Here is an 18894-nt window from a genome sequence, read left to right as displayed (position 1 = left end):
AGACAAGCCCAAAGGCGGATGGAGAGATGAAAAAACAGATAATGAGACAGTGAGAATGACAGAGATGAAGATATAAACAAACATTGCTAAATAGTGAGTGAGGCCGATAAATAGACGGGAAAACAAAGTGTAACCACGAAAACAAACACACACACGTGGGATAAAGATACTTAATGAAGCAAATAATGTTACAAACTTTATTGGAAGAAACAAGATTCACGTTCCCACGAAGTGAACTTAACTTGACCCTGCTCATCCTCATTAATTTAGGAGACATTCAAAACTGTGACGTGCGGTTGGTCCACGAGGCCTCTTCTGGATCTGTTACGCAACCGCAGACACGCACTGACTCCTCGTCTGTGTGCGTTACGTCACGCCCCCAGAGGCCCCCACCCCCGTCCTCATCCACTACAACTACCTGAGATAAAGCTGTGAGTTTATCTGTCCCCCCCCCCACACACACCCCACAAAAAGTCTTGTGTTTCAGGATCCAGACAAAAACAAGTCGTTCACTTTGCTTGACCACAAAAGCGTTTTTTTTTTTTTTTTTTGCGGGCACCTTGTTTCTCTTCTCGGTGGGATTGTCGTTATGCGTTTAGCGGTTGTTGTGCGTGTCTGTGCGGTGAGAACAAAGCCTTTATTAAGACGGGGAGACGTGTGTACAGACAGGCGGAGGGGAAAGCAGGGAGACAGACAGCAATCACGCTGCACAAACAGCGTAGAGGTCAATGGTATCACAGAAACAAGCCGTTATTTCGTTGCATTTCATCATCATCATCCATCTCAGTCGCTCGCTCTCTCTCCCTCTTTCATGGCTGAATTTCTCATTGATGACAAAGCCATTTATGTCTCTCTTATGTCCCCCCCCTCCCCTCCGCCCTGCCTCGCTTCTCTTCATCCTCCTCCCCTCCTCAACCCCTCCTTCCCCCTCTCTCCCTTATTCTCCTCGCTATTTATGCTTCCTCTGTGTTATCCCCCCCCCCCCCCTCTCCTCTCATGCACTTTCTCTTGTCTCTCCTTCTCAATTTGCATCGCCTCCCTACACTCCCCTCTTTGTCTTCTTCTTTGCCTCGGTCAGGCGTACATCTCTGCTATTTTTTCCTCATCTTCATCACTCCTCCTCCTCCTCCTTGGCTTACATCATTCTCTCTCACCTCTCTCCCCCACTCCTTTCATTTTACCTTTCTCTTTCGCACGATTTAAATTCCGCACATCATCTTTCTTACTTTCCTCTTTCCCCTCTTTGCCCTCCCCCATCACACCTCCCTTATTCTTCTCACTATATTCCCACTGCTGTTCCTTTTCTTGCCAGTCCTCCTTTCTCCTCTTGCTCCAACTTGTTCCTTCCAAACGATGGTCTTTCACTTTCCTTTCATCATTTCCTTTCTTCCGTTACCCCACTTTTTGCCCCTGTTTCCCCAGTTCACTGCTCTCCCTACTTTCTTCCTATTCGCAACCTCTCCCACTCTCTTCCTCCCCCATCCCACCCTCCTTTCCTTATCTTTCATCACATCTGCTGTACCGTCTTCATGACATTATATTCCATATACCGTCTGCCTCCTTTTCTCTCATTTTCCTCCTAACTTCATCAGATATTTTAATCCATTCTCCATGGCCTTCTTCCTTTTCCTCTCTCATCATCTCCTTCACTTTCACAACCTCCCCTTGTGCTTTCCTCCTTCTCCTCCATTTCCTCTCCACCCTCCCTCCTCTCCCTCCTCCTTCAAAACGACTGAGCCTACTTTCCCTCGCTCATCTTCTTTTATTTTTTCCCCCCTTGTTTCCTCCTCCCTTCCTCTGACTTTCTTCTTCTGTCAAACCCCATAGTCGTCTGAATCAAGAGCTGACATGACAAAACAATTCGACATTTATCTCACAATCGTCAACATTAATAATGACAGTAGTCGTTATACAGAGACAAGGTATTAAAATGATAAATATTAAAATATTAAAAGAAATGAACCATTACAGTATATAAATAAATCAAGTATTTTTAAGGAGCCAACGTTGTGAGTCTGAACCCTCCTTTAATAATTTCTGAAGCAGATGACGAGCTCATTTCTAATTATTGATGTTCCTGATCTTCTTCTTCCCTCAGCGCTCAGAGACAACCGCATCCAGCTGCACCGCTCGACATCCACCGAGCTTTCCATCATGATCGGTGACGTGCAGCTGTCCGACGAGGGCGAGTACACCTGCTCCATCTTCACCATGCCGGTCCGCACCGCCAGAGCCACGGTCACTGTTCTAGGTGGGTCACACGTGTGCATAACTTTCATATCACAGCGGTCACAACTTTCCCACTACATAAAAAAATAAACCCTAATCTAAATGTTGAAAGTATCTCTCATATTTTTTATTCCTGCTTTTAACAGGCAAAAGTGTTTCTTTTCTTTCATTGTAAAATAAGCAAAAAAGTCCCTTTACTTAATTTTAACTTTCCCTTGTATCTCGTATCTGTCTTTGAAGGAGGATCTCTCTCCGTGAGACTTCAGGTATTCCTTTTCCAACCAAGGCTTAAAAAATATTCTTTGTTCTCACCGAGGCGAACTGGTGCCGGATGACATTCTTGTTTTCCCTGTGTTCGTAGTCAGGCGTCTCCTTTGAGACTGATTGATGGCTGTGCAAATCGGCTTGACTGCAGTCCATCTTAATTTGTCTCCTGAACCTGTTGGATCCTGACAAATTTAAATGGATGGACATTTTTGTGTCATTTTCTTCCTCCACCTTCATGTTGTTTACAACAATTTTACAAAACGTCTACACCAGCCAGTTGCCGACTGCACACGGGAAACGCAGAATAGTATAATACTGCTATGACATTGTGTTACCTGACCAGTCCTGCAGGGCTCACCCTCTCAGAGCTGAATGATCTTTGACCCTGTAGATTTCTATTGTAAGTTACATCATATTAACTGTTTTCACACAACAACTCCAGAGAATGTCCACACATTCAATTTGCAACTGGAGATTCTCAACTTCGTAGCGTTCAGGGGAGGCAGCCGGCGGAGGAAGGATGTGTTTTTGTTTACAGCACTTACTCATCACCAGAAGCTCTCTTACGATCTTCGTCTGTGGCTCCTTCATGTATGGCACCGCTCATTCGGAGATATCTGTATTCTTTATGCTGTTTCATTTTTGCCTCTGTTGCGTTTCAGAAATGTATTCAACTCACGGTGAAACCTGCGTTTCTTCACATTGGCTCTTTCAGACATTGTCCTCAGTTTTTCCTCGAGGGGCTGGCCAGAGAAAATCTGGAGCCTCTCACTCGGACATTCAGCCCCTCTGGAGATTTTCAAGAGAGTTCAGCGAAGGTCTGAAAGCAGCGGTTGTTGTGTCGGATGCAGTGGCAGAGTCCCTTTAAAATACAAATGTTCTGCTGGCAGTGTAAGAGATGAATTGAATAAATATTCCGAATGATCCCTTTGACAGCACAGCAGACCATTATATTACAACATGACTCCATCCCCTTCCTCGTGATGTCTTCATGCAGTCTGATCCAGATCCTTCACTGCAGCGTTAACCTTTGTGGGAGGTTATGACCTTATGTAACTCTTGTGCGGAGATAAACTGGCTCCGCTCATCTTCTTGGAGATGGATGTTATTACCCATGTGCGATGTTTCCCTGCAGCCTGCCATAAATTGCGGTCAACCTGTCAGCGGTGAGTGGGCCTGTTTATTGATTGGATATTGGGCTAATCGGCTTTACCCCCACACAAAGCCATCCATTATTTATTTTTTTTTTGCTCGCGGTGGAGTTGTTGCCGTCCCTCAGTGTCGGCTCGTTCTGGCTGTATTTCCTGGTTTCACTTGAAGATGAGAACAAAGCCGTGTGCTTGGCAATGCTGCCATGAATCAAATAATGGCCAAACAACCACAATAGAGACTTAGCGTATACATGGGAGAGACAGCTGGTCAGACGTTCCCGGAAAGTTGTGGCGAGCAGATTTTATGGCCAGAGTTTTAGTGCATCCAATTCCACCTTTAAATGGCTTTGTAATGAAAGTGAGTCATTGTTTGTGCTGACCGCAACTAAGCTGTATCCATATTTATTCAACAAATTGGCTTCCATTACTGATATTTACATACCCTCTGATATGACCAAGAGTAAAGTTTGTACTGTGAGCCTAATTGGGATCTTGAGGGGGGTTTGTATCAGTTTTTGCCATTTCCTCTTAGCTTTTTTTAATCCAATGCATCATTATTTGCCAACGAATTAAACTTGGATGAAAATCTGCTGCAGGTTTATGCCCAGCTCTCTTGGAAATTGCACTTAGTGGGTACAAGAGATGCTTAAATTTTCATACGTAGGGCGGAGCGGGGTGGTTTATGTTTACGGCCCCCCAAATTTTGGGGTTTGTCAGTTGACAGCTGTGGAAGCATTGAATCTGTAATTGCATTGATATTTATTCAAATGTTTTGGCAGTGCTGCAGAGTATGTCAGAAAGAATGAGATGCAGTTCCTCTGGACGTCAGCGTGAGCAGTGCCTAAAATGTTAATGTGTGTGTGTGTGTGTGGGGGATGGTATAATGTGTGGTGAAGGTGAAGCTGCAGGTCGTCTTACTCCAATTAGGGAATCACTCCTTCACTTAATCTTCCAATTTTGCAGTAATTGCGCTTCAAGCATTTTCTTTCCCTTTGCCGTAACTGACGGATGTGACACTGTATTCTGTGTTCGATAAATATTTCATGACCCCTGAGAGGAAGCCAAACCATTAAAAATGTATGGTAAAATGTCTAAAATGCACCGACCCCTATGGGAAAATCAGCCGAGGATATTGAGTTCTGGAGGAGTGATGCTTGTGTGTGGGTGTTTCATTCTTGTTTTGACGTGTGCGAGGGGTTTTGACGGACACACACATAAACACACATGAGCGCGTTACTGCTGAGTGTGGTCAGTTTTGAAATGGCTGCGTGTCTGTGAGACTAAAACGTGTGCCCGTGCCTCTCCGCTCCTGAGCCGAGCAGAGAATAATTTATAATAGCGTTCTTCTCTTTCATTCTCCTTGTAGAGGAGAGGGTCTCGACAGGACTTCTCCAGCCAATTCTATACGTGCAGTATTATTCCCTTCATCAATATTCAATGCTACTTTACTGCCAGAGAACTTCCGCACACTGAGCACCACATCAAATACTGACGCATTAAAAATTGACCACATTTTTATTTTTTTGATCTATACCATGGTTCGTTCATGACACTTTATATTTCCAAAGCTGTCCACTTGTCCATATGTCAATCTGGGAGAGGAAGACAAAATGCCAGGGACAGTTTCTGTCTATCTAACCGGCTCGCTAGCTGAAGAACGATCTACCTAGTTATTAAGCTGTGAACTAGATACGCTATCTACTTATGTAGATAGTAGTAGTCATAGATAGACGGATGGATAGACGGATGGATAGATAGACGGATGGATAGATAGACGGATATAAGCTTGTTATCGCTCCATGACAAGCTAATCTATCTTTCAAACCATGAAGATGAGCAATGGACAGGTGGATGATAGACAGACAGATAGAAGAATAGATTAATGATAGATAACTGATAACTTTATTTTCTGCCAATGGCCGTTCAATAGGAACACTGACTAAATAAATCAAAAAATACTGATGGATGGACGGACGGATGGAGAAAGACATTTAATAGAAACACTGACTAAATATATCGATAATGGGTAATTGGATAGATAGATGATGGATAGATAGATGGATAGATAGATAGATAGATAGATAGATAGATAGATAGATAGATAGATAGATAGATCGATAGACGGCTAGACAGATGGATGGACAGTCAGATAAAGACAGTTCATTTTGTCCCAATGGCTGTTCAATAGTAACACTGACCTAATTGATCAATAAATATATTTGGTGCAGACATCACTCATTTAATAATCCTGATATCTGTGCGTGAGAGCGATACGTGAAGAAAACTAACTCAGGTGAGCGAGGCTGTGAAAGCAGGACGTGATCAGACTGTGACAACAAGAGCAGTCCATTAACACTGACATGGAGAGGGATATTACAGCCGGGCTGCGTTGCATCAGCCCCTCATTACATAAATGAATGCACGCAGAGTTCAGCGGTGCATAAAAAAACCACACAGGCTCAGCTCCGCAGAGACGTGTGGCAGACGTGATACGGTCAGATGAGTCATTTTACGAGACGTTCTCAACGAGAGGCGGTGTGATGTTCACCGAGAGAATGGTACAGGCCTGTGCTTGACCCCCACAGTGAGGGAGTCTGGTGGCTCTGTGGGGAGCATTCTGCAGCGAGGGTTTGGGTCCACTTGTTCTTTTAGTGGGAAGAGTCAACGTGATCACCTTCGTCACACGGTGAGAAACGTTCATCCTGATGGGAACGGCTAATACGGTTCATGTTTCATTTGTCACCTATTCTTTCTGTCCAGCTGTGAAAGTTTCTGTCTTTCCACATATTTGTATAAAAGTTTCTTCCCCCGGATAAAATTTCATTTTTGAACATTTCAGTAATTGCTGCAAAATCCTGTCTGTTTAAATGAAAATCATTTTTCTGCTCCTAGAGTTTCCTCGCACTCAACTTTCTGTGCAACTTTCCTTGCCTCCACTGTTTCACCTCCATCCCTCTCTCTGTCCGTCCATCACTCCCTCCTTCCTCCCTTAATTCACAAGATGGCAGGATATGTGGTAGATGGCAAACTGAATGTTCATTATTTTCAAGAGCAGAATCACAGTAAACTCCGCCAGCACTTGGCGGATCGCGCCGCCCACAGCGACTCCAGATGGAGTTTGGTAAGAGGAGTTCAACTTTCTCCTCTCGCGCCTTTGACCATAATTGGGACTGAAATGTTCTAGCAGGACGCGTGTGTGGACTCATTCCTCTGCTTGCATTGTTTTCATTTCAACTCATGCTTCAAGTTAGAACAGTAATTAGACAAAAATGTTTTTTTCTTTCAAACGTCTTCGCTGGAATCTGGAAGAACAGCTGGACGATGAATCATGGGATTTTGGCTTGGCCGGGGACGATGTGGGGTTTCGCTCTGTGGTTTGCGTCTGTGACCTTTTGCTCCGGTCATTCCTCCGCCCCTCTCATTTTTTTCCTGTAAACAGTGACTCAAGGCTCCAGAGACCCATCTCGAAAAGCCATTTGCTCAGACTGAGTTATTCAAACTCCCTTTTTGGCTTTTAGCTAATGAACTCTGAGTTTAATTTAATTATACCTGCAGAAATATAATTTACTCAACATTTCAAACTGACCTGAAGTACTAAGAATGAACAGTCACTCAGTACCATTTACCAGACATGAGCTAATGCAGAGGAGGACGTTCACCCTCTCACAGTAAGCCTGTCTTTCAGGATGTCTCGGGATACTTAATATGTGTACATCAAGTGCTGTTATGAAGGTTAAGTCCAATTTAATTTGGGAGTAGTTTGTCTCTGTTCAGCGTCCGTGAGCTTCAGCAGTTATTCATAGTCGCAAAAAGAAAGAATCCAAACTTGGATCGGACACAGTGAGGATCTGACTCATGTTATCATGGAAGTTTCCTCTGAAATATATTTCACTAATGGCATTTAACTATGAATCATATTCCAAAAGACCCTGATGCTTATAGTGCTAATGGATGTTAATGAAAGAGGTCGACTGCTATCATGGATGTACAATAAGCACTTATGCAATTGATTGCTCGTTCTATTCAAAAGTTTGAAACCCAAAGATCTGCTATTTATTTCATATGAAGAAAAAAAAGTTATTTTTGAAGAGCTGGACCGAGAGAATGAAAAGAAAGATTCTCAAAACAGTTGCTGAAGTTTTTCTTTCCACTAATTGATAAAGCTGCAGGTCTGCTTCTTCGTGTTTAACATGTCGTTCAAATTGCAGTTTCCCCATAATTATTACAAGTGACGGTTGGTTACAGAATTATGTTTCTGATTTTCCGCTGCCACTGTTTGGTTTTTAGGTATAAGAAAATCCTTGTTGAGATTTAAGGGAACAAATGGAAAAAGAAAACATCATCATTCATATTTTGTAGGAAATTTGGTGCAAACAACAATTTCTCCGTCCGTCTAACCTGACTGTGTTTGGAGTGAATTTAGTTTTTCCCCAGCTGCTTTTAAAATTGACCAAATAAACTCAAGTCTGTGATCGTGAGGATGCTGTGTCAAACTCTGCTGTTGACATATAAAATATATTTTTTGGGGGGGATTTATTTTTTATTCCACCAATTTGATGCACCACAACTTTGCAAAAAATATTACTTCTGGCTACAAGGTGAGCCCTTCAGCATAAAAGTTTTCTCTCCATGTTTGTCCCGCTAACTCTTTATGTTCCTTAATCTCTCTCCAGGTGTGCCCGGTAAACCTCAGATCTCAGGCTTTGAGAATGCAGTGCCCGAGGGGGGCAAAGTCACCCTGACCTGCACCAGTACCGGCAGCAAACCCCCCGCCAGTCTGATCTGGTACCGTGGAGACCAGGAGCTGGAAGGTTAGAGATACAGGAAATGCGTGTGTGTGTTTGTGCATTGTGGGTTCGTAAAATGTTTGCGTGTGTGGTGAGGTAGTGCACGGTTGGGTTTGTGTTTGTGTAGGACAGTGTGTGCGAGTGTGTAGCTGCAAGGATGTTCCGCAGGGATGTGGGTTTTGCTTGTCTACGCGTGTTTGTCTCTGGAATCAAGTGTCTGTGTGATCCTGCTGTGTGTATGAGGATTTGTGTGTGTTTATGGACATGTGAGAATTTGTGCACATATGCCTCACGTGTCAGTCTCTGTGTGTGTTTGTAGTTGCGTGTGTGAGGATGAAGTTTGTGTGTGTGTGTGTGTGTGTGATCATGTTGTCTGTTTTTGTGTCCTTGCCACATTGCCTGCTGTCTCTCTGTGTGCCCTAAACCTGTGCCCGCAAATATGTGCGTGTGCAAGTGCGAGGGCATGCTGCGAGTGTGTGTGTGAGTGCAGAAACATGCTGCGAGTGTGTTTGCATGTTTGTGTTTGTGCCCTTCATTCCCATCGACACGTCCTAATCCTGTAAATGTGTGCCCATGCATGTTTCCAAGAACCGTGCGTTTGTTTGCTTTTACTGTTTTGTGCGCGTCGATGCAGAGTTTATTCCTGCAAGCGTGTGCGTCTGATCTGCGACTGGAGGTGACACGACAGAAAGCTGGAGATAACACAGGTCGGATCTAACCGGGGATAGAGAGAGTCCAGCAATAAAAGGCAGGAGGGCGGGAGCGAGGATGAAGGGATGAGGTCGACAGAGAAACAGAGATAGAGAGAGCTTTGCATGAGGTCAGAGCGACTGGTCTTTTGTTACAGATAAACGAGAAGAGGAAGTGAGTGCAGACTAGAGACGATGTCACAAGAGGACAAATTAACCAGCTTTTTTTTTCTCACTGATAAACTGTAAAAAAATCGAGGAGTCGATTGGCAGCTTGTGACTCACAACAGTGATCCTGGCAGCGGCGAAGTTTCTCCAAATTACAACCGTGTTTTCCAGTAAACCCACCTGCTTCTTGCTGCCTCATCAGTCAGAGGTTTTCCGTTTTGCTTTATCGAGCAGAACAAACATGTTGCAAGTGTTGTTTCCGTCGCCCTTTCGCTCCTTCCACCATCTGCCTCCACCAGAAACTCTATAAGCTTTAAGCTATGTCTGCACCGCGCGAACAGCGACCTCTGTCTGTCTGCACAGCTCCCCAGCTGTCCTGCCAAATCCCAGTCTGTGTAAACCGCAGTGTTTAGACTGGTGGATCTTTTTTTGCAGAGGCTCTTTCTACTGCAATTATACTAACATAATGTGATCTTATGATAATGAGTTATTGATGCAAGAATGCCTCACTCAGGCTTTGTAATGCAAAAATGCTCACGGCCCATCTTGTGTCCTCATGCCTTGGCAGCGTAAGTATTTGCTATAATTATGGATTGAAATGAATCGAAAGAATAGACTAAAGCTACAAAGAGGGGGAATGGGAGCGCTGCCCGTCTGAGGACAGATTAACTTTTTGTCACGGCTGAACTAAAAAAAGGAGACAACAGAAAAAGAGGGGTGTGGGAATTTGCTTTTTTTTTAAAAAGATATTGGATTCCTGTTTAAACGGACAGTTTATTCAAAATACTAAAAGTAGTTTTCGTCTTACTTTTATTGGCTATTATATCTAAACGTACATGCAGCACTAGTGCATTCAGTTTCAGGTCAGAGTAGAGCGTCCTTTACGAAGCGGGCTGGAAGGTGGAAGAGCACAAAAAGTTTTCCTCCTGTCACAGACCTGCAATTAGCGTTTGTTCCCTTCTCCCTGTAACCAGCGGTTAACATCTACTGACACGATCTTAAATAACGTTCATGGTTAAACACTGGTGCACAGGGACAGATCCTGGTGGGACGCCACATCAGTGGACCATCACAAAAGGTTTTTAGGGGCCCTCTCTCTCTCTCCCTCCCTCCTTACCAGTGCATGAGAATGTGCTGTGTCATGTCTGGGAGTGTGGTCAGTGGCCAGTCTAAGCAAAATTAGTCAAAGTGCATTAACTTTCCGAAGTAGCGCAAAAGTAACAGTGCACATATTTGAACTTTCAAGTGCACATGGATACTCCATCAAGTTAGAGGAGCTCCAAGAGGCAGATTTGAGAAATTTAAGCAAAGATCTTGACTGTTCCTCCCTCGTATGGGATCACACACTTGTCATAATGCAATTTGTCAGTTTGTCACTGTTCCTATTTCATGTGGTTTGCAGAATATTGTAGATAAAATATTTTTTATAAGGCTGGCATCAAATGTCAGTTCAAAACAATGAATGGAATCCAGGGTTTTACTGAATCAACTTTCTTGCATCTAATGTGACAGGGACACTGGTTCTTCTTTTAGTTCTTTGTGTGAACTGCCCCTTTAATGAAAAGTGAGCCCGGACTAAAATAGAGTCAGACAGAGAGACGTTTGAAGGATATCAACTCCGTGTGAATGATGGTGTGTTCCAGGCATCGCCCAGCCATCCTGACATCGCTGAACACCAATCAGTCATTGTTAGCACACACACACACACACACACACACACACACACACACACACACACACACACTCACACACGCACCTTGGATTTGATACCCAAACACTGGTAATGAACAGATGACAATCACGCACAGACTGTCACACAGAGCTCATCTCCGGCGAGATAACGACAGAGAACCTCAGGTCAGTTTGCCGTTATTGTGCTTCTCATTCCTGCAGTGTGTGTGTGTGTGTGTGTGTGTGTGTGTGTGTGTGTGTGTGTGTGTGTGTGAGATGCCTTGTATCAAGAAAAGTGACAGTGAGGGGCTGCTGAAAAAACAGAACGGAGAGGGAGAGAGTGAATGAGCGTAAAAATAGAGCTACAGCGAGGATACCGAGAGAGCGATGGAAGCTGCAAAGAGCAGACAGAAGACAGAGAGAGAGGCTGAAAGAGAAAGAGCAGTGGGGGAATTAGGAAAACCACGGAAGATGGTAGCGTGGCGGCTTTGCAGCTGGGTGGCAGCGCAGATTGTGGGGAGAGGATGAAGCAAAGGGGGACCGGTTGTAAAGAAGAGGGGACTGGAGAGCGCAACAGGAGAGAGGGAAGAAAAAGGGATGGAGAGGCTGACAAAATGGAGAGAGAAATCCGGAAAGAGGATTTAGATAGAGAGAGCGGGGAGAGACGGAGAGCAAGAGAGAGTGCAGGAAAGGGAGTGGTAATTGAGAAGAATGAAAGGCTAAGAGCTTTGAAGACTGTATTAGTTGTACTGTGTGAAAGGGCTATGGATCATTTAGTGACATCGATGTATTGGATTGGGGATAATGGGGATTTATGGTGGCACTTAAGACCATACGAGCTGAATACCGGCACAAATTGTCATAATGCGGGACGTGGGGCGGATGGCGAAGGGTAAATGGGCGTGTGTCCATACGGAGGTAGCGTAAGAGATGAGAGACACAGTGGTGGAAGAAATGCTCTGATCCTCGGCCGAACACGAAGACAAAACACTCCTCTACAAGTCCTGATGTAAAATTCTGCTCAAGTAGAAGTTCAGAATCAGATAACTTTGGATCAGAGTATAAAAAGTCATACCACTACTAATAAAGCAGAATGGCTCCTTTGAGAATCCTTTATTAAATACATTTGTCACATTGATCATATAATATCAGACATTCGCAGCTTTGAGGACGCGGTGCGGACGTAAGATTGAGAGGATTACAGCGTCAACAGAAGAAACGGTCTGGATTTGTCATTAACACCCTCTCAGAAATAAATAATTGAAAGTCAATCCAGCCACAATTACAGCAATTTGGGAAGTGGAACAAATCTAAGGCTGTAACGCTAATCTTCCTTATTGATTCCTCCGTCACATTCGGAGATGAATTGATTCACATTGGTCAATACGTCGTCAGGAAATAGTTGAAAATCTTAATCACAAGTTACAAAAGCAAAGAATGACGTCTTTAAATAATGTTTAGGATAGATTTGAATGGGAATGTCACTTCCCTTGACTGTGTCACAGAGCGAGTTACAGATTTATATGACAACAGACCGATAAAGCAACAAGAGTGAGAAAAATAAAACAGTAATAAGATCATTTCAACGAGTAATTCTATAAATAGATCAGTCAGGCTCCACCCCCTTGCTCCTCCAAATATGGTTACTTCTGGTTTCAAAAATCCAAGATGGCAAACTTGAGGCTCAAACCAATGGGTGACATCACGGTGCGTTGCCACAAGAATTAGCAGACACAGAATTAGATTTCACAACAAAATGTAAATAGAGACAGACATCTGTCCTGTCGTCTTCGTAATCCAGTAAGAAGACTAATGAACTCTTTCCAAATCAGATGACCTCATGTGAATACTGGAATCACACTTCAGTGCTTTCACCGGCTGTAATCCGATTAAAGCCTAAAAGTGATGACTGCTTTGATTTTTGTATTTTTTTTTTTTTTTTTAAACCCTCATCCAGTGAGGGGCTTTCGCTGAGCAGGCAGAGCAGCACTAAGCCTTCCTTTACCTTCTATTCACAGATACACGTTTCCACACCTCCGAGTTGCCGAGTACACTCGGAGTTTTAGCTTTCGGTGCCTGAGCGGCTCCGCCGGAGAAGCTGGGGGTTAAGTGTCTCGTTCAGCTGGCAGACGTGTTGAATATTAAGGAGAAGTTTTACTTGCTCATTTCCTTTGCTTTCTCACACACACGTCCAACTGGTGTTTCTATTCAGTTGTTATTCATCCACAATAAGGCCGCAAGTGATTATTTTCACTATCAGTCAATCTAATGATCTTTATCTGTTATTGAACGATAGTTTAGTTTGTAAAATGTCAAAATATATGGTTTAAAAAATGCGAAACAATCAATCAGAGAAAATAGAGAGACTGCAAAAAAAAAACATCATTTTGCAGATTCCAAACGTGACCTAAGGTTCAGGGCATTCATTTCTTTGGGGGAATCATTTTGCGTTCCCTCCCAATACTTTTCTTCTTCTATTCCCACTGAGCCGTATGTCGTAGAGTGATGCTCGGGCCGCATTCTTCCGTCGGAACCCATCAGGCCCCGAGAGAAAACTAACCAAGCCCGACCCGGACCCGACAGGCGTCTTGTTTTTTGTGTCTGTATCTGACCCCAGCCCGATGCAGTTGATATAAGCTGCACCCTGTCGCAAAACATTTTGCGAGAGAAAGCAAAAGTAATCCTCAATTCCCTTCGGGGGGCTTTGGAAGTTTCACATGCAAATAAATCAGAATGTATTTCCTTAGCTCAGGTGACTGTGCAGGATTTCATCTGAACTGCTTTATTTTTGGTTTTTCCACACAGGATATCACAAATCTAAAAAGGTTTTATGAGACTAATCAATTAATTAACTTATTCCTTCACCTCTAATCCACACGCTCACCTAAAAGAGCCCAACATGCTGCACGCAGTAATTACTGCATCATTTTTTTTTTTTTGATTCTCCTAATATGATTATTTTATGGTGTATTGTACGCTTGAGGGTTGAAGCGTCAGCAGCACCAGCACCTCATCTGCATCGCATCACCACCTGGGGGGAAGTTATTCTCACGGATGTGACGATCGCCCACCTTCTCGTTCTAGTCATAGAAGGTTTTATAGAAAAATGTGGGCACACCATTAAATTTTCATTAAGTGCTAGAGTATCGTCAAGCTTCAATATTTAAAGAAGGAGAACGCTGCACACTCTTCTACTAATTCTGGAAAAATATAATTGAATATTAATATATATATTCAATGATTCATTAAAACCATAACTGATGATATGATGTTTTCGTAATGATTTGATAATTTGTAAACTTTGCAGCTTACGTAATAATTATGAATCTTATTAGTAAAGTGTCACATCACTTTGTAATAAGGCGACGATATAATAAACTAATATTAACTTGGCAGATGATGGTTACGCAGGTTTAATTAAAACTGGATACACGGTCGTTTTTAATGAATTTAACCTGCGAGACCTAATGTGTTTTTATTTTATACTCATGGAAGTCTCAGCATCATTTGTCAGTGTCTCCGCTTCCTCCTGTTGTAAAAGATTGATGCGGAATCGTTGCGTGGGGCCCGGGTGCCGAGGTCTGATCAGTCTAAGCTGTCAATCACAATGTTTTCATATCATCAAATCACTCATTAAAACCAAACGTATCAAAACATGAACACTCTGACAAACATCCGTGTGATAGAAACCAAAACCTGAAAATCACAGACACCGTCTTTGAGAGAACGTATTTCACGTGTGCTTTGATTAAATGAATGTCCCATCTGTTAACATGGATGAGACAAGTGACCATCAGACACATTGTTCACTCGTGTTACGTGGAAATAATTGGCCCGTGTGTTTGTATGGAGCGGTATCAGCATTCATTTAGTCATGTTTCTGTCCGCCTGATGAAAACCACCGCACTAAAGGCTCCTCTATGTTCATTAGCTCGTCTCTAAATTTGCCATTTGGCGTTGGATAGATAGTTTACTGCAGAATTATTGTCAATAATACAGAGGTGTTGATTATACCTGCCCTTCAGCTCACTTAAATTACATCCAGCTATGCAGATAGATTTCATTTTATTTGTCCAGGTGTTGAGATTACCCCCGGAAACAGAATTTTGTTTTGCTGAGAAATTATATTATTAAAAAAAAAAAAGTAACAACATCCTGGTTACTGGGGCTGAGCCACTAAAATACAACGGGGACAGATATAACAATATTGTACCATGCAGAGAAATATATCTCCTATAATCAATATTAACAAAATATCCCAGATTAATAAGGAGAATATTTCTGTTAGAGACAACCTGTCTAAAACACGTACTGTTTGTTTTTTGTAAATTTAACGACCTGTCCCTTTCGGAGGTAGTATCTATTAATTTATAAGTTGTATCGTAACTCAACCTGTTACTTCTCTCCATTCCAAATTGCTTGTTGCTCCGCTTGCAGCCGCTAACACGCTCCTCCACCCTGATGATCCAATAATGAACTGAGGAAATGTGAATTATGAATAAATGTGCATCACTGCTGTCTTGGGAGAAAAACACTTAAAACTGACTGAATCTTATTTTTTCCCAGTAATGAATGTGTTGAGTCGGCTCCATGACCCCTTGGGCCTGAAAAACTTATTAAAACACAATTGTATGATTTTGAAAATACTGTACACAGGACTTGGTGAGTAAACAAACAGGGTTTCTTCATTCCCTAGTCTGTTTTTTGGAGATCCATGGTCTTTAATAAAAGGCGACTGTCTGTGTGCGGAGAGAGACAGAGACGTGGGGGGGTATCGTGAGAGACAGACAGTGACGAAAAGACTCCTCTGAGTGGCATAGGATTTTTGAAATGCTCCTGGAAAGTAAACTAATTTTCTCTGCGGGTCAGAGGACTGGTTATGGTAATAAAAAGAGAGATGTCATTAGATTCAGTGGTATTTGAAGAGTTCTCTGGAGGAGGAAGGCGGAGGAGGAGACATCTATAATATCTGTGTGTTTGAGTGATTGAAAAAGTGAGACAGTGTGTGTGTGTGTGTGTGTGTGTGTGTTTTCTAACCAGCTTCCCCGCTGCTATCTCCGTCTCCTCTGTGTATATGTTATTCATGAGCTTGACCTACATGCGCTCGTGCCTGTGTGTGTACACGTGTGAACCTGTGCGTGTGACTCCATGCAGGAGAAAGCGATAAGGTTCTGGTCCACCCTGCAAGATTCACCAGCCACTTTCACGCTCTGACCGCCCAAGTTTGATATTCCCTACAATAGAGTGCAATCTCCGGATGACAGTCTCCACTGTGTTTCTGCTTTCGCACTCTGTCTGACTGTAGTGCTGCCGCTGTATCTCAGCCACACTTACACCTGCCTGGTTCCTCCTGTTTTGTGCATCCTGCACAGACTGCTGCTGCGGCGGCTGCTGCCAGAAAATTAAAATGAAGGGAAACAAAGCAAACACGGACGTGCTTTTTTATGAGAATGTGTGAATAATATAACTCATTCGCACCGTATTACAGACCAGTTTCATACACTCTAATTTAAGAAAAATATGGCTGAAACAGATTGCAGTTAAGATGCTGTGGATTTTCTTCACTTGTCAGGGTAAAATTCTGTTCTCTGGTATTATATAATGTGAATTGGAAGCTATCTCCTAAGCAACAGCAAGGGAGAGTCCAAGGAAAGCTGGACTTAGCAGCGTTAGATGAGTCTCGCTCGTCCCTTTGGTGTCTGTTAGCATGGAACATCACAGGCTGGCCTGGTTAGTAAACATGAGAGTGCTGTGGGCAGTTTACTGATGTTATATTACAGGGGTTCTGGGTACCGCAGGGAGCTCCGACCCCTGTTCAGTTAACGCCCGCTGCCATTTGGAGCTGCTGACATGCAACATTGACTTTTGAGGATCGCATGAAGTGGCTTTGAGATTGAAATTTTCTTTAGAAGTTTTCCCAAGATCCAGGAGGCTGCTGCAGGACGTCAGACTGAGGGAATATGAAAAGTCATGTTACTAGAAGAAGCTTTTCTTGTTTGAGCCTCTTTAAAAGAGGGTAAATTCAAGAGCATTGCAAAAAGAACAAATTCAGAGATTTAAACAAAGTTAAGGAACTGTCTCTACTCCCCCCCCCCCCATTGTAAAATATCCAGGATCGTGTTGTGGGGCCACGGCATCGAGGTCCGGCTGATTCATGCACTTGACCAGTCGCTGCCTAAACTGTCAAAATAACTAATTAAAACCTAACCTGCAGGAAAAATTAATTAGGTCTGTGTCCCATCTGCTAACATGGATGAGACTGGATTTATGACATTAAACGAACACATTGAAAGGTTTGAATGTAGAAATGTGGTTATTTCTGTAATTGATTCAATTAAAAAAAGAAATGTTTAATATTTATTGACTTGCGTCGTATGTTTATCAGTAACTTGTGTTTATCAGTTATGACTTTGTGTCAGGCGACTCATCAGTAAACTTTTTGCTCAAATCGAATGTCTGGCAGCCGAAAAGAGCAGAACAAACATCTGAGTCATGTTACTCCTGCAAGACCTAGTTACCTTGCAGACAAATATGCAAGCTGCAGGTTTTATGCGATGAGCCGTTTCATTGAATATAACGTTATACATCACTGAACGAGTCAGCAGGAGAAAAACGAGGAAAGATGTGATATCGCTACGAAAAAGTGCAGAGATGCTTAGTTACGAATAAAGTGCATGTGGCATATAATGACAGATGCAGAAGGGCACGAGGTAACTGCACAGAAAGGCATTTTTCATTTAATGGGAACAAATGGGGGTCACTGCACCTCTGTACACTTCCACAACACGAAACCACCTCATCCTAATTACTGTAAAGGGTATGTTTCTCCTTCAGAGCTTATGTGTTCTATATTTATTTCGTCAGGGCTGTACTCGCCCCTGGTTAAGATGCAGACGCCTTCGTCCTCCTGACTGTCCCCTTCTCTTTTTTCTCTTCGCCCCTCTTCACCTTTAGGACGCTCGAACGTGGTGGAGCCGGTTCCCGACGACCCCACATACAACGTGAGCAGCGAGCTCACGCTGGAGGTGAGCCGCAGCGACGACAAAGCCCTCATCACCTGTGCCGTCGACCATCCGTCTCTGGCCCCCGGGGACAAGAGGAGCGAGCAGGCTCTGCGGGTGCTGTGTGAGTCAACTGGGACTGTGGGAGAGGGAGAAGGGGTGGGTCAGACTCGGTGAGAGAGGCAGAGGACAGCACAGACGACAGATGTGAGAGGGGAAATGTAAAGCAGGACCTCAAACTGCTCTGGTTTTCCTTTCTCCCTTGCTCCTCTCTTTATTGAGCGGTTCATGCACATCCCTCCCCTCTGCAGTTTGATCTCTGCACCGGTAATTTCACATTAGCTCCCTGTAATAATGACCACACAGGAACTTAACCTTCCTCTGCATGTGCACTTGCCCAGAGTTGAGTCACAGTGGAAAAGGAGAGTTATCATTTGAAATAAAACTATAAATGGAGCCTCGTTGGACTCTGTGCTGGTGCTGCCACCCAGTGGGGGAGCCACCGGTACTGCGTCTGCGAGGGAACGTGATGCCGTTGTATAAGCAGTTATGTCATTGTAGGAGGCAGAGGGACGGCGACGCCTACAGGATGCAGACGGGAGTAGATGGCGACAGGGATGAATGAGACTGTCGGTGCTTTGTCTCTGTGGTTTAAACTCATGAATGTTGTGTAACTTTACTCTGTCTGTGTGTGTGTGTGTGTGTGTGTGCGTGTTTGTGTTTTGTCTTCCACAGATCCTCCTAACGTAGAAATCCAGCCTGAGAGCGATTTGCCTAGAGAGGGGGAGAAGTTTTATCTCGAGTGTTTGGGCAACAGCAACCCAGAGTAAGACACATGCACACAAACCTGCAGTGGAAGTAGAAGAAGTACACAAACATGCAAACGCACTGTTTCTGCGCCCACACACTCTCGCAGCATGCACACACACAC

The 18894-nt window shown here is 43.5% G+C and overlaps 1 protein-coding gene across 5 annotated transcripts in view; it reads left to right on the top strand.

Annotated features, from left to right (window-relative positions):
• Window positions 1-18894, top strand: part of cadm3 (cell adhesion molecule 3) — a 77429-nt gene that overhangs the window by 46111 nt on the left and 12424 nt on the right. For all 5 annotated transcript variants that reach the window (XM_069511814.1, XM_069511810.1, XM_069511809.1 and 2 more), the window contains exons 4-7: window positions 2099-2251; window positions 8321-8458; window positions 17917-18087; window positions 18699-18789. In XM_069511814.1, coding sequence (XP_069367915.1) covers window positions 2099-2251; window positions 8321-8458; window positions 17917-18087; window positions 18699-18789 — 553 coding nt within the window. The remainder of the gene's footprint in view (window positions 1-2098; window positions 2252-8320; window positions 8459-17916; window positions 18088-18698; window positions 18790-18894) is intronic.

The sequence above is a fragment of the Paralichthys olivaceus genome, chromosome 16 (genome assembly GCF_024713975.1).
Source record: "Paralichthys olivaceus isolate ysfri-2021 chromosome 16, ASM2471397v2, whole genome shotgun sequence".
In the NCBI taxonomy this organism is placed as follows: Eukaryota; Metazoa; Chordata; class Actinopteri; order Pleuronectiformes; family Paralichthyidae; genus Paralichthys; species Paralichthys olivaceus.
The sequence above is the reverse complement of the archived record's forward strand: the minus strand, read 5'-3'. Positions and strand labels throughout refer to the sequence as shown.